The sequence below is a fragment of the Xenopus laevis genome, chromosome 5S (genome assembly GCF_017654675.1).
Source record: "Xenopus laevis strain J_2021 chromosome 5S, Xenopus_laevis_v10.1, whole genome shotgun sequence".
Taxonomy (NCBI): domain Eukaryota; kingdom Metazoa; phylum Chordata; class Amphibia; order Anura; family Pipidae; genus Xenopus; species Xenopus laevis.
In genome coordinates, this window is record NC_054380.1 from 37,143,949 (window position 1) to 37,159,000 (window position 15,052).

The window sequence follows — 15,052 nt, forward strand, 5'->3', positions numbered from 1 at the left end:
AAAATGATACCCTTACAAACAATGTAGGCCACTATAAAAAGATATTGCATAAAACAGCTCATATGTAAAACCCTGCTTCATGTAAATAAACCATTTTCATAATAATATACTTTTAGTAGTAAGTGCCATTGGGTAATCCTAAATCGAAAACTGCCATTTTAAAGAATAAGGGCCGCCCCCTGGGATTGTATGATTCACGGTGCACACAAACATACCAAACACACTATACTTGTTAGGTCACATGAGCCAATCAACAGACAGAGCTCCGTCTCTTGGTTCCACACTTTTTCCTGTTACAGTAACAGTTGTAGTATTTCTGGTCAGGTGATCTCTGAGGCAGCACAGGGACCATCACAAAATGGTTGTTCAAGGCAAGAGGTGTAAAAGTGCAATATTTACTTAAATATATATACCAGTTGGGTAAGATTCTTTATTATGTCACTTAATATGATCTAAACTATCAGTTGTTCAAATATTTCTTTTGGGGGTATAGTTTTCCTTTAATATTAAAGGAAAAAAAGGTTAAAAAAAACACAGATTTTATCACCTGGAGTATGCAGTGCAGTTTTGGACTCTGGAGAGAGTGCAGCAACTAAACTGGCTGAAGGGATGGAAGATTTCAATTATGAGGGTAGACTGTCAATGTTTAGATTGTTTCTGGGTGACATTGTTGTTCTTTACAAGTACATTCACTAGTGGGGGACCTTTTTTCCCATAAAATGGATCACCGTACCAGAGGCCACCTCTTTAGACTAGAAGAAAAGAACTTTCATTTGAAGCAACGTAGAGGGTTCTTCACAGTGAGGTCAGTGAGGTTGTGGAATGCACTGCCGGGTTGATGTTGTGATGGCTGATTCTGTTAATGCCTTTAAGAGTGACTTAAATGATTTCTAAGCATAATAGAAGCTACGATGATACTAAAATCTACAATTAACTAATTTCTTCCTCTGATTTCTCTTTCATACCATTCCTCTCGTTTCATGTGACTCCTTTCTCACCTCCTATTTCTACCTCCTTATCCAGCGTGCCTTTTCTTTAAAGGTACACTTAGCTTAAACATGCAGATACTATAGAAACTATGGTGAAAATTGTGGCATTAAAACTTGAAAAAAATACTGCTATTGTTTCTTAGATTGTAGAAGTGTTGAGTACATGTCACTAGCTGCAAAATGGCACATTTATAAATGTACTTATATCCCATATTTCATTTATCTCAAGCCAGTCACGATGATTGTTATATATCACTATTCTGAAAGGTGGTGCATAGGTTAATATACCACCCTTCAGGCTGCACCTTCTAGCGCTTCGTTTTAACTTCGGGCGACTTCGGAAAATGAAGCAACACGTGTGCATTGCCACAGGCGATTTTTGTCGCTAAGGTGACTAATCTCCCCGAATCTGCTTGTGTGGCCAGACCCTTAATCCTTTTTGTTGTAAGAGTTCTATAGGTGTTAGTTTGGGGAGCCTTATCCTCTCTAAGCCTTCAACAAAATCCACCCAAGAAGAATCTGTATTGCTGTAATGATTTGGACCCTTTTTTGACCAGGTCATTTGTCAGTGTTTTGTATTTTGTCTAAAACACATTCTTTTCTGCTGAAATCTGAGAATCAAACCTCATAATTTTGTGTTGGAAATATTTGCTTCTGTTAATATGCATTTTTTCTACAGATCTTCTCGGTTTTGGATTGGTGCCAGAGTTTGCCTATTTCTCTAAGTCTTTCATTTTTCTTTTTGAAATTAAAAAGTCAAATTTCTGTGTTAATTATATTGCAGATTTAGCAGAGCGCTGTCAGATTTGAGGACAACTTCTGCCAGGCTTTCATTATTTAAGTTGTCTAGCACTCCAGGCCTGTTTAATCCAAGAGGTCTCTGCTGCCAGGATGAAAAACAGCTTCATGTATGAGACACTGAAATGTCATGTTTGCCATGTAAAACTTTTCTTTTGTTGTTCTTAGACAACATCAGGGGAAGACGTTCGGGACTTCACCAAGGTGCTGAAAAACAAATTCCGCTCCAAGAAATATTTTGACAAGCACCCCAGGCTAGGTTACTTGCCAGTCCAGACTGTCCTGGAAGGGGATAACATGGAGACGTAAGTCGACTGCTTCTGCTTTTATAAAAGTACCTACTTCTATCAGAAATGGTTACACTAAAACAAGCAATTACATTTTACGTTATAATTACAATGCAGGACGCAGTATGCAAAGTGCCAAAAAAAGGCAAAAATTGGCAGGGGGTTGGCATGTCGAATTTTATTTTGCAGACAGTAAATTTGTTTCTTTTGTGATTTCCTCCTTTTCTTGCAGTCCTATAACCCTTATCAGCATGTGGCCTGACCAGTTTGAGTAAGTATCATTCTATGACTGGTATTCTAATATGGTTTATGGTTTCTAACATGATCTAATATGGATATTTGCATACGACCTAATCAAATATAATTGTATGTCTATGAGCATCCTACATTTCGACTAAATTTGTACCAGGTCTTACAGTATTTATTGTTTTGCTTAATATAATGCAAATCTATATGTAATAATGTTTTTTAATTTTAGTGGTATGCACTCCCCAGAACTGCTTGATGATGACACCCACTCAAGGATAGAACAGTATGCCAGCAGGTAGGCAGATACCACAAAATATTCTCCCGCTTTTGCAGCTGAAGTGCTGCGATATGACTGGCAAATTCGCCAGTGTGACGTCATTTTGTTACTTCGCCGATTTACTAACGGGCGCTGGTAGAAATTCGATAGCGAAGTGGACCTACTCTAGCGCTACTTTGCACCCTTACACCAGGCGAAGTTGCGCTATGCTGAAGGGACGTAACTACACTAATTCACTAACTTGCGGATTTTACTGAACGTTGCCTCTTGCGCCAGACTTGCCTTCGCCACCTCAGACCAGGCGAAGTGCAATAGAGACGATAGGGATTGCTTCAAAAAAAGTTGAAATTTTTTCTAAGTCCCAAAAAACGCTGGCGTCTTTTAGTTTTTAGGTTGATAGGCTGAAAAAGATCGTAAATTTTTTTGGGGGCACCCTCCTTCTCCCCTACATTTACTAATATATGGCACCTAAACTATACAGTGGGCACATGTGTAGGGCAATATAACAACTTTATTTTATTTTAGGAAGCTTTCCCAGGCTTGTGTAGTGTAATGTATTTGCTGCTACATTTACGTTCATTGTACTTTAACTTGGCGCCGTATGCAAATTAGGCATCGCTAGTGTAACTTCGCTTTGCTTGACGATTGACGCTAGCGCAGCTTCGCTGCCTTTCGCCTCCCTGAACGCAACTTTGGATTTTAGTGGATTAGCGGCGCCCTGTCGAAATTTCGTCTGGCGAAGTGTGGCGAAGCTGGCGCTAGCAAAACGCCGCAGGTTACTGAATTTGCCCCATAGTGGTAAGATTCCCTTTCCTTTACATACTATAGATACTATAGAAACCAATAAGCATCACACAAACTTAAAGTGGACCTGTCACCTACACATAAAAAGCTGCATAATGAAACTCCTTTGCAAATTAAACATGGAACACAAATGATTTTTTAATTAACACATCCATAGCTGTTATAAATATAAAAGGCATAAAGGTGTTTATATATCTGAGTTGTCAATCAAATATTATCTGCCTGAGGCATAGAAGTGGGGCAGTCAATCACTTTCCATTCAGCACTTCCTACATGTCACTGCTCTCCTCACATTGCCCCTTCCCTTCTCAGGCTCTATTATTACATAGGGTACTGCACATGGGCATTAGGATCTCCATTTTGGTGCATGGGGAACCTAAGATTTTGGGGTTATGCACAATTTGTCTTAATAACAGTTTCCACAAAATGGCTCCCGCCTGCTTGCTGTGATAGTGTTATTCCAAGACAGACGGAAACAACATTTAAATAATATATATAGTGTAAGTAAAGTTTATTTTTCTCAATTAACATGATAGAAAAGAATTTGGAATTATTTCTTAGGGTGACATGTCCCCTTTAATAATAGAAGTTGAAATTCTTGAGCTAATAGGATTATTTTTTCCATATAGCAGGGTTTTGATCTCCTCCAGCATAAGGGTAAAGGCATTTTGGTCACAGTGATTTTTAGTAATCCTAACATGCGACACCAAATCACTCTAAACCACCCTTACTTACTCAAGAAGAACCTGAACATGCTAGTTCAAGCAGTTGTCAAACAATTGTTGCTTGGAAAAAGGGAAAAAAGGTGCATTTTGGGGCAATTTACCTTCACATGTACTACTTTCAAGATGAGAATGACCAAAATCTCCCTACAAATAAGATTATACAGTGAGGGCACACCGCTCAACCCAACAGAAACCTTAGAAACTCAAGAACCCAAGAGAAAGGAAAAATAATTTATACATAATAGAATCTTCAAAGTAGCTCTTCCCTAGAGATTCCCCATGTTGATACCATTCTGTACATATTTGTTTGTAGAATTTAAGAGGCGTATCCTTTGGATGTTCCTGTCCAGTCCCTCTTGTCTTATTTCTTATGTATATTGTATTCATATTTATAGTGGTTGCATTAGATTGTGAAGGCTGTTCATTTAAGTTAATGGTTAGTATATTGCTATTTGCTCAGCTGACAAGCCACCAAACCCACAGGAACATTACTCGTCTCTAGAACTTTTCCCTTGTGCTGTGTGAAGCTTGTTCTTGAAAACTCTATGTTTAAAGCTTTCAACTCAAGCCTTTGATCTGAGTGTGATTGTGCATTTATGAGTTTTACTTCTCTGACAACATTGTCATTTCTTATTCTATTTGAAAAGGGAGAAGTGATGAAAAAGGTCCTTAAAAGAGCAGATATTTCTCTGTTTTAGAGAAATATTCAGTCCCAACCTGCTTTACATATTTATTTATTCATTAAAAATGTGTGGGGTTTTTTCCTACTATACTACGCGTGGAAATAGTTTGCTTCAAAGTGTTTACTGTTACTTGAATATAATTAGAGTTATAAACAAGCCTTTGGAAAGTGAGGTTTTCTGAAATGTGCATTTCCTTCAGAAATATTTTCATGATAAAAACTGTTTTCATATATTCTTTTCACAATAATTCAAACTGCCTGCATTGTTTTAATTCAGTCAGTGGGACCTGGATATTCTCTTAAAACTATATCAATGAATTTATAAAAGGCAGACATTAAAACTGTGGATTCTTTTAGAATGAATGCAGACGGTGCTAACTTTTAAACAAACTTTAAAAATACATTGGCTAACTTTTTCTGTAATTTACCAATCACTCATTACACAAAGTAGGAGTCTAATTCAAAGGTTGAAAACATTTCTCTCCTGAAGTGATTTGTTAAGCACTGGTTCCATTTGTCTTTGAGTCTTTATAATTGTTAGAGATTATATACGTGTCGGTTCCTCACACGGAAGAATGTTCTTTTGCCCTCCTGTTCCAGCTATACGGATATATCACAAATTGTCAGTAACTACCAGTTTGAGCCCACTCTAAGCAAAATAACCTTAGGGACCTGCAATAATAATACTCAAGCAAAAATATATCTTTGACTAAACACCACTGTGTGAATTACGAGATGTTCTTCAGCCTAATAGAACAAATCACCTAAATACAAGCAGACATCTCTGTTACTATATATTCACTTGGCCAAATACATCATATTTAATGAATGCTTCTTGCTTCTCAGGCTGGCACAAATGGAACGAACCAATGGTTCATTGTTCACCGACAACAGCTCTGCCACCGGAAGCATGTAAGTAAACTATTATACTGAGGCTTATAAAATAACAGGCAAAAATGATGAATGTGAATATATAGCAGAAAATACTTGCTGGTAACAATACTTATGAACCGGTATATAACATAGATACAGAACTTGATCAGCATCCATGATCATCTAAGTCTTTACCTTTTGTAAATAATCATGGAGTGATGGGTTAGTTCATCCTACTGAACTTGCCAATTGTGTGCTACAGCAAGATAAAGGGGCACCTAGATGACCTTTTGTAGTGACTGCTGTGTGACCCAGTTGTAACTTGCTCCAGGGTGAGAACAAGTTAGTGTATGGAGGGAGGTTAACTATTGTCAGGATGACCATCCTCCCACTTCCTGAGTAGTCAATATTGTGTGTGCTTCAACCACCAAAACCTTGTAGGTTGGGTGCAAAGCAGTCTGGAGACCCTTGCCAGGGGTTTTGCATAGACATACAGAAAAAAAAAATACTGCTACAGCACCTCTTTGTTGCAAAAAGTGAAAACTTGGATTTATAAGGTCAAACAACCAGGCAATGTTTCGGGCTTACTCTCACCTTTTATCAAGCCTCAAGTTCTCAAGAAAGGGCAAGAGTAAGCCCAAAATGTTGCCTGGATGTATGACCTAATAAATCCAAGTTTTCACTTTTCACTTCACAACAAAGAGGTGCTGCAGTGGTATTTTTTTCATGTACATCCTCCCACTTCCTGGCAGATTAGCCAACTATAGCCAAAGGATTAATTTAATTGCATCTTGCCAATATACATGTTTAAGGACAATTTACAAAGTCTGCAGCAGTAGTACCCATGTGGCCAGCATACTTGTATTCTCTAGTTGTTATCAATGTTCCTCTCCTCCCAAACCCTATACAAGTATGGTACCTGTTATCAAGAATGGTCAAGGCCTGGATCTCTCAGTAATTTGGAACTTCTGTCTGCTAACAGTCTGCTAAAAATTATTTCAACATTAAATAAACTCAATAGGATTGTTTTCCCACTAATTAATTGGGATAGAGTACAACGTACTGTTTTGTTATTACAGAGATAAAAGGAAATGTGTTTTCCAATTTTTACTTATTTAATTAAAATAGAGTCTAAGGGGCAAATTCACTAAGGCGCGAAGCGCCGAACGCTAGCGTTAATTCACTAGCGTTTGGCATTTTCGCTACTGCGCAAATTCACTAACGAACGCTGGCATAGTTTCGCTAGTGTTACTTCACAACCTTACGCCAGGCGAATCTTCGCTAGCGACGAAACTACGCAAATTCACTAACTTGCGCAGTGTACTGAACGCTACCTTTTACGCTAGACTGCCTTCGCCACCTCAGACCTGGCGAAGCGCAATAGAGTAGATAGGGATTGTTTCAAAAAAAGTCAATTTTTTTTCTAAGTCCCAAAAAACGCTGGCGTGTTTTCTACATGATGGCTGATAGGCTGAAAAAGATCGAAAAATTTTTGGGGCTCCCCTTCCTCCCCCCTACATTTCCTGACTCATGGCAACTTACCTAGACAGTGGGCACATGTGTAGGGCAAGATAACATTTTTATTTGCAGATTTGAAGGTTTTCTAGGCATTTGTAGTGCAGATACGTGTTCCTCCATTGAAATTTGAATTTCGCGCCGTATGCAAATTAGCCTTCGCTAGCGCAACTTCGCTTTATATAGCGAATCAATGCTAGCGCAACTCCGCAACCTTACGCTACCCCTGTGCGCAACTTTGGATTTTAGTGAATTTGCGAAGCGCTGGCGAAACTACGCCTGGCGAAGTGCGGCGAAGTTGCGCCTGGCGCAACTTCGCATCTTAGTGAATTTGCCCCTATGGGAGACAACCTTTCCATAATTTAAAGCTTTCTGAATAACGGGTTACCAAATAAGGGAACATATACCTGTATCATACTGTATTTGCATGCCACTTATCTATTATTTCCTGAAACTTCACCCTTAACGGAAAATTGATGATAAGCTATAAAATCAGCCACCAGAAAGCCCACCCTTTCTTGATGCTCTGCTGTGCCTTCACATTTGTTCTGATTCACTTACTCCTCCCACATTTTTATTTATTGTGTTTCCTTTTGCATAATTTCGAAAAATGTCAAGGAAGGTCAGGTATCTTTCCAGTACAGTATATATTAAAATAACATTTAGTTATTTGTAAATGTAATTGCTATTAAAAGCTGGGTTTGTCTGTCCTTTTTAACGCATACTAATAATAACATAAGACAGCTCATTAATAGTACTTGGCTGAAGGTGAGAGGTCTTTTGTTAAATTATTTCTAGAGTCAGGAGTACTGGTGCAAAAAAAAATAATATAATATAAAAACATAGAACATTTTTAATGAATGCATTTTGGAAAGTTTCTCAGAACTCAATTTTATAATTATCAGAATGCAAAAGAACACTTGGGTGGGGTTCAATTTAAATATTTTGCTTAGTGATTATGTTAAAACAAGCTTTTAGAATCTTCTAGCAGCTCATTGAGCCATCAAGTATTCTGGGTTGAATTGGTGTAACAGCCCACGCTATCCGCGCTCATTAAGACTAAATTATTCATCTTTTAATAATAAACATGCTCTAATCTCCTTAAAAACAAGTACTCGGTTGACTCAGGAATCAGATTCTTGCTTTTCAGACTAATGAATGTTGATAAACAGAGCTTTGCAAGGTTTTACTTAATCTTTATAAGTTGGGCTTTAGGTTAACAGCAACTGACAAGTTCATGATTAAGCGCTATGTTTCATGCTATGCATTGCAGAAGAAGGTATTATTTATCCCGTGCTTGATCTTCAGCCACTGAATTAGGTTTCTGTTAGATTTGTTCGGATCCAGGAGTTAGGACAAGCTGTACCTGTCATTTTTCATTATAACCTGTTAACATTATTTCCAATCCAACAGTACATTGCATTAGATTGTCAAATCAAAGATAAGGTCTGGTACAAATTCAGGCTTGTACACTGCAAATATCACTGCGTTCTTGGTAATCGCATGCTGTCATTATGTTCTGAGCTGTGTAATGCAGTATTGGGCTTCAGGGTATTTCATGCCACTGTTGTTATTCAAAGATAGAGTTTTCCATAGTTTAAGCGCTGGTTACATGTCTTTGTACAGCAATGTGACATTTCATATATCATAATTGAATTGGCCATTCTAGACATTGTGGCATTTTTTTTTAAAATTTCCCCGTCATTCAGAGATGACAGTTTTAACTGACTAACATAACTAATTCCATATTTTTTAATGGAATTCATATAACGCTATAACCAAAAGTAGGCTTATATGCAACTGAATCTTTCTTTTTCACCCTCTCTCCCTACGTACAGTTTAATAAGAACTAAAATCAGTGTAAAGTATTTATTTCTACAAAGTTAATTCAAGGCTGGGTTACCCATGTTATAATGAAATGCACCACTAAAAACCGTTTGTTCTGCTGCCATATTGTTTTGTTCGTAGCACCATGGGTTCATCTACTGTAGGTAAATATCTTTCTTAACTTTGACTTAGCGCCTTTCAGTTGTTTGTACAGCTTGTCACTGAATGCTCTGTTTCCCATTTCAACTGCTTTTTTCTCTGTTAATAACTGTATCTCTTGTGGGTTTTTTCCATTTCTTTAATTAAAATAGCTCTTCAAAGACTAATTAAATTAGCAGAGCAAAGCAAGTGTTTGAGACTGTTTCTATTATATACAGAACAATGTTTACCTTACTTAAACTGTCATCTCCTGCAAATAAAAATGTGTTGTGTTAATATTTATAATTATTATCCTTTATTTAATAGCAGACATGTATTCTTTATTCATATCAATCCATGCCGCACTGAAGCTTGCATTCTAATTTCAATAGACACCTGCAGTATTGCCTATTCCTCCACCGATTTAACTTTGCTCATAGAAGTATATATGAGAACTATATTGCTCAACTTTTTTTTAGTGCCAACATATTTGCCCTTTATTATTATTATGATTATTATTATGATTATTATTATTATTATGTTTCAATTATATAGTGAAAACATATTATATCTGATATTATAGTGATCATTCACATCAGTCCCTGTCCACGGGAGCTTCTTTATTGGGTTACATTTTCCTCATTATGCAATTAACCGAACAAGTTATTGTCATGGAACCAAAGCACCTGGATGAAAATGAAATGATTGGACATCTTTCAGTTATTATGTATTTAGTGTGTGGAAGATTCATTAATGGACCATCACTCAGCTGTGTGGTTAATATTCCAATACATTATATAATCAAATGTATTGTGGCCATTCCTGTAGCACATCCTCATTGAGCAGAATTATATTCCAAAAATGCTGGCTTTGTTAATGGTCCTTGTTATTTCTTAGCGCTCTTTAAAAAACAATATCCCAATAACAAGCAGGTTAGGCATTTTGAAACCACTCAGTTTGATGGATGATCCTTCTTACCACTTCAAAGTACTCTCACTGTAATTTTCAGTCTTGTGATTAAAAAAAGATATAAAACCATGCTGGCAGAATAAGAGGGGTTTTCTAGGAATTTTATTGAACATTACAAGATATGAACTGGTTAAAAAGAGATTTGTGTCTGGATTGAAAGGTGTAATAGTAAGTATGCAGTCTCATTACAAGGAAAGTTGGACTGAAGCAGGGTTGCAGCACTTTTATTCTGCATTTTAATTACTATCCTGGAATTGAGTCTGAAGAACGTTGTATTTTTTTATACACTGCAATTTCACTCAAAGGCAACTCATATTGAAAAATACAAGCTGCCTTAATGAAACCATATTTTTATTTATAAATAACTGAATTAATTATAATAAAAATGGACTTAAGGCATTAATATAATTAGTTCATTTTCACAAATGATTTGCCTATGAGAAACATAATATTTGAATTTCATAGAGTTCTGTTCTGATTGTAGGGAAGATGAGCATGCCCTCATCCAGCAGTTCTGTCACACCCTGGGAGGAGATTCACCTATTGGACAACCACAGAGTCCAGCCCAGATATTGAAGTCCGTAGAAAAAGAAGAGAGGGGAGAGTTGGAGCGTATAATTGCTGATCTCGAAGAAGAACAAAGGTATTTTCCAACTGTTCCTGAGGCCTTGTTTGTGCTTTAATGTACTTTATCTATGTACACCTGGGCTAGGAACATTCCATTGCAGTGGATGTTACTAATGCATGCCATTTCCACAAGCACGGATCTTCAAAATCCCTATGCTTGTGGCTGACACTGAGTGGTAACCATCCTGGCCTTCTTGATGGAGCTTATGCTTGATTAACTTACTTCTCTGATCCTAACCCTCACTGCTACAGTGAGCTATGACAGATCTTTCCTCACTTACCTCTCCTAGTAAGGCCTACCTACACCTCACTCTCTCTACCCCCTCCGGCAAGTGGGGACCAAAGAGACTGAGCATATGTTGACTTCCCTTTTTAAAGACTAGGGACACCTGACCCAACTGGCCAAAAATAGTTCTGCCTGGGAACACTTTAACTTGGAAAGGGTAACCGCTTCTGCAGCCAAGTCTAAATTAGGCCCAGCCCCTGTCTGTTGTAATCATCACGATTAAACCAGACAGAGGCCGGATGTTGTCGCTGCATTCAACCAACACGACTGCCGGATGAAGACGCAAGATGCATCGTTCGCATCCAACAGTCGTGTGGGATGCACGCAGTGACAATGTCCGATATTCCTATTACTTACCTTAGATTCGGCGCATCCGACATGATGCCTGCGATTAATCTAAGCACGTTGGAGCGGATGGTATGGCATTGAAAGTCACCAATGGATTTCTACCATAAAGTTAAGGAAATTCTATATTCTAAAAATGATTGCATCTGTTAACCTTCGTCCAACTCCTAAACACTGCATAAGCAGTGCATTAGGTAACATCTTTGGGAATTCTGAGCTAAACATATGATCTCATACAAAACATAGCCAATTAATAGTGATGAGGGAATTTTTTCACCAGGTATGGATTTGCGGCAAAATTCTGCATTTCGGCAACTGCACATTTTTTCATAATTTTTTTTTGCGTCATGTTGGATGCGCCGAATCTAAAGTAAGTAATAGGAATGTTGTTGCTGCGTGCATCCGTCACGACGCAACTGTCGGATGCAAATGCTGCATGTTGCGTCTTCATCCAACAGTCTCAGCACTTCGGAACGGATGGTATCGCATTAAAGTCGCCCATGGAGTTCTACCCTTATGAAACAGAGAATTAAAATAGACTCATGAAATTTTGTGTCTGTGGGTTTCCTTTAAGCTAATAAAGACATTTTTAATGTAATTTAATGTGGCTTCCCATCCAGTTAACAATATACTCTTAGCACTGCTAAATCTACTCATTCATTAATTTGCAGCAACATTGAAAGGGAGGCTTGCCAACTAAGTGACATGGTGAATGCAGTACCTACTGCTCTACTGATATTGTGCTGACCTTCCTCTCAGAGAAGAGTTGAAACACTGTTTGGAACTGTGCCTTTAGAAAAAAAAAATCCCACCTCAAAAATATCCTACAATTTGTTTGCATCCTTTTTTTGTATTCAGAAACTTAAAGGTTGAATATGAGCAGCTGAAAGCACAGCACTTGCGAAGAGGACTGACCCCGCCATCATCACCCCCAGACTCGGTGATATCCCTGCAGCACGCTTCAGAAGATGCAGAACTCATCGCCGAGGCAAAACTGCTTAGACAGCACAAAGGGCGCCTGGAAGCTAGAATGCAAATTTTAGAAGACCACAACAAACAGTTGGAGTCCCAGCTTCATCGATTACGCCAGTTATTAGAACAGGTATCACTTCCTTTGCATCTGATATTCAGCGTGACTGCTGTGGTAAATAGCAAACACTAAGAAACCCCACTTGAAGGTCAATTGACTTCAGCTAGCTTATAAATAATGGCTCCAAAGGAAGTCGCCCACAATATATTTGATGCTGGTTAATTATATAAATTGCCTTAACTGTAATGAAATGCAGTATTTTATTCTCTGTCCCTCAAATAAGGGAAATCTGACTTCTTTTTTTTTACTCTGTCTTTGGGAAAATTTGACCTTTTACAAATAAATTAGCTATGTGATATTATTTATGATGCTATTTGGTAGTTTTCCGGTAACCATGGTGACACAGTATATTGCTAGGTAACCCAGTATGATGAAACTGAAATTAAAATAGAAGACATATACAGTAATATGCATATAGAAGAGACAACTGCATTGAAAGAACATATGATTCAATTCTGAGCAAATGTTTGCTGTAATATTCATTCATGAAGTGTATAAGTAAAAATGTTTATTTTATGTAAAGCAGGTTATATAGTAAGTCAAATTTCTCCCTTTCTTCTTCTGTTTCAAGAAAAAAAGACTTAGAACCATTAAAAACGTCAACATGGAGTTTAAGTATTACCTTTTTAGAAGTAAGAACACGTATTCCTATTAATGCAAAATAGTGTTCATACAACTTAAAAGGGTGGTGGTGTATGATGTAGACGTTCATATTTTATTTGCAGTTGGTCTTCATTTTTTTTGAAAAATGTTTTAAAATTATTTAGTTTTTTGTTCAGCAGCTCTCCAGTTTGGAATTTCAGCAGCTATCTGGTTGCAATGATCCAGTTTACCCTAGCAACCAGGCAGTGTTTTTAATAAGACCCTGGAATATGAATAGGAGAGGAATAGGGGAAGTAATAAAAAGTAACAATAACAATGAAATTGTAGCCTCACAGAGCAATATTTATTTTTTTATGTCCGAATTAGGATAAAGTACAAGGTACTATTTTATTATTATTATTATTATAGAGAAAAAAGAAAATGTGAATTATTTCATTATACAGGTATGGGACCTGTTATCCAGAATGCTCGGGACCTGGGGTTTTCCGGATATGGGAATCTTTCTGTTATTTGGATCACCATACCTTAAGTCTACTAAAACATCAATTAAACATTAAATAAAGCCAATAGGATTGTTTTGCTTCCAATAAGGATTAATTATATATTAGTTGGGAAGAAGTACAAGGTACTGTTTCATTACTACAAGGAAAAAGGAAATCATTTTTTAAAATCTGAATTATTTATTTATAAGAGTCTATGGGAGATGGTCTTTCCATAATTCGGAGCTTTCTGGATAAAGGGTTTCCAGATAATGGATGCTAAACCTGTATTGGAGTCTATTGGAAACAGCATATCTGTTCTGGATAATGGGTTTTCGGATGATGGATCCTATTGTTGTACAACATATCTACCCCATATGTTTATATTGCTGTTGGATATATATATATATATATATTTGTTTTCTATATCTCTACTTAATAATTAATATATTGAAAGGTAGTTGAAGGGTAGCATGGAAGACAATATTTAATGTGTTTGACAAGGGCAGACCGAGAAATGATTACAAATAAAATACATTGAGCTGGGAAGGTCAAAATCAAGCATTTTCTGCTGTACCAGAAAATGTGTTTTCTAAAGCTTTGAGCACAATGCATCTGTTCATACCTGTAGGAATTAGAATGGACTTCAAGGTGATTGCTTCTTCATTTGTGTTTTGTTTTACATTACATTGCAGCCTGAATCCGAGTCCAGGGTTAATGGAGTCTCTATATCTGTCTCGCCACAGCTGCCTGCCCCCAGATATTCTGCCGATCATGATTATAGCTCTCAGTTTCAGCAGACAGGTAAGTAGCATGTGTCCAATAAACTGTGATTTGGCTCAAACTCGCTCCAGTTAACCCATAAACACATTATTAAAGGGGCAATAAGCAATGTTGCACTGCTCTTGTTACTCACATTTACAAATCCCAGAACACACTAACCTATTTCATGCTGGGGGCTGGGTTGTATTCTTAAAGCAATATTACTTTATAAAACTAAAATAAAATAAAATGTCAAATAATTTTTGCCTAATAAAAGAAAACATCAATTCTAAGCAACTGTGTGATATACATTCACTGCAATTTTGTTATGGTTTTTAAGTGATTTATATGTGTATTGCTATTGAAAGTGGTGTTTATCTGTCCCTTTCTATTCCCTTTTTCTATTCTTTGCTCTGATGGCTTTGACTTTTGAAACAATGTAAGACAAGGCGAGTAATTGACCTGTCTTTACTGGGGAAGGAAGGGCTCTTACACACAGCCGTTTTTTTCTGTGTTGTGCTTTCTTCCGTTCAGCCGCCGGGGAGTGGAAGAGTAGAGGGACTCTTATGAACTCTTATGAAGGGGGTTGCTCCCCACATAGTTAGTTACATAGTTAAATTGGGTTAAAAAAAAAAGAAAAAGTCCATCAGTTGGGTTTATTGCCCCTTTTTATTTATTATACCCCGAGGCTGCAGAAAGTCCAAATCTGAAAATGCTCCATTTCAGA

At 37.3% G+C, this 15,052-nt stretch overlaps 1 protein-coding gene across 6 annotated transcripts in view; it reads left to right on the plus strand.

Moving 5' to 3' along the window:
- utrn.S (utrophin S homeolog) overlaps positions 1–15,052 on the plus strand; it is a 446,216-nt gene that overhangs the window by 421,257 nt on the left and 9,907 nt on the right. For 5 of the 6 annotated variants that reach the window (XM_041564420.1, XM_041564418.1, XM_018265201.2 and 2 more), the window contains 7 exons: positions 1,956–2,092; positions 2,307–2,345; positions 2,553–2,618; positions 5,658–5,723; positions 10,618–10,776; positions 12,250–12,493; positions 14,259–14,367. In XM_041564420.1, coding sequence (XP_041420354.1) covers positions 1,956–2,092; positions 2,307–2,345; positions 2,553–2,618; positions 5,658–5,723; positions 10,618–10,776; positions 12,250–12,493; positions 14,259–14,367 — 820 coding nt within the window. The remainder of the gene's footprint in view (positions 1–1,955; positions 2,093–2,306; positions 2,346–2,552; positions 2,619–5,657; positions 5,724–10,617; positions 10,777–12,249; positions 12,494–14,258; positions 14,368–15,052) is intronic. The other variant, XM_041564419.1, reaches the window with a different exon arrangement.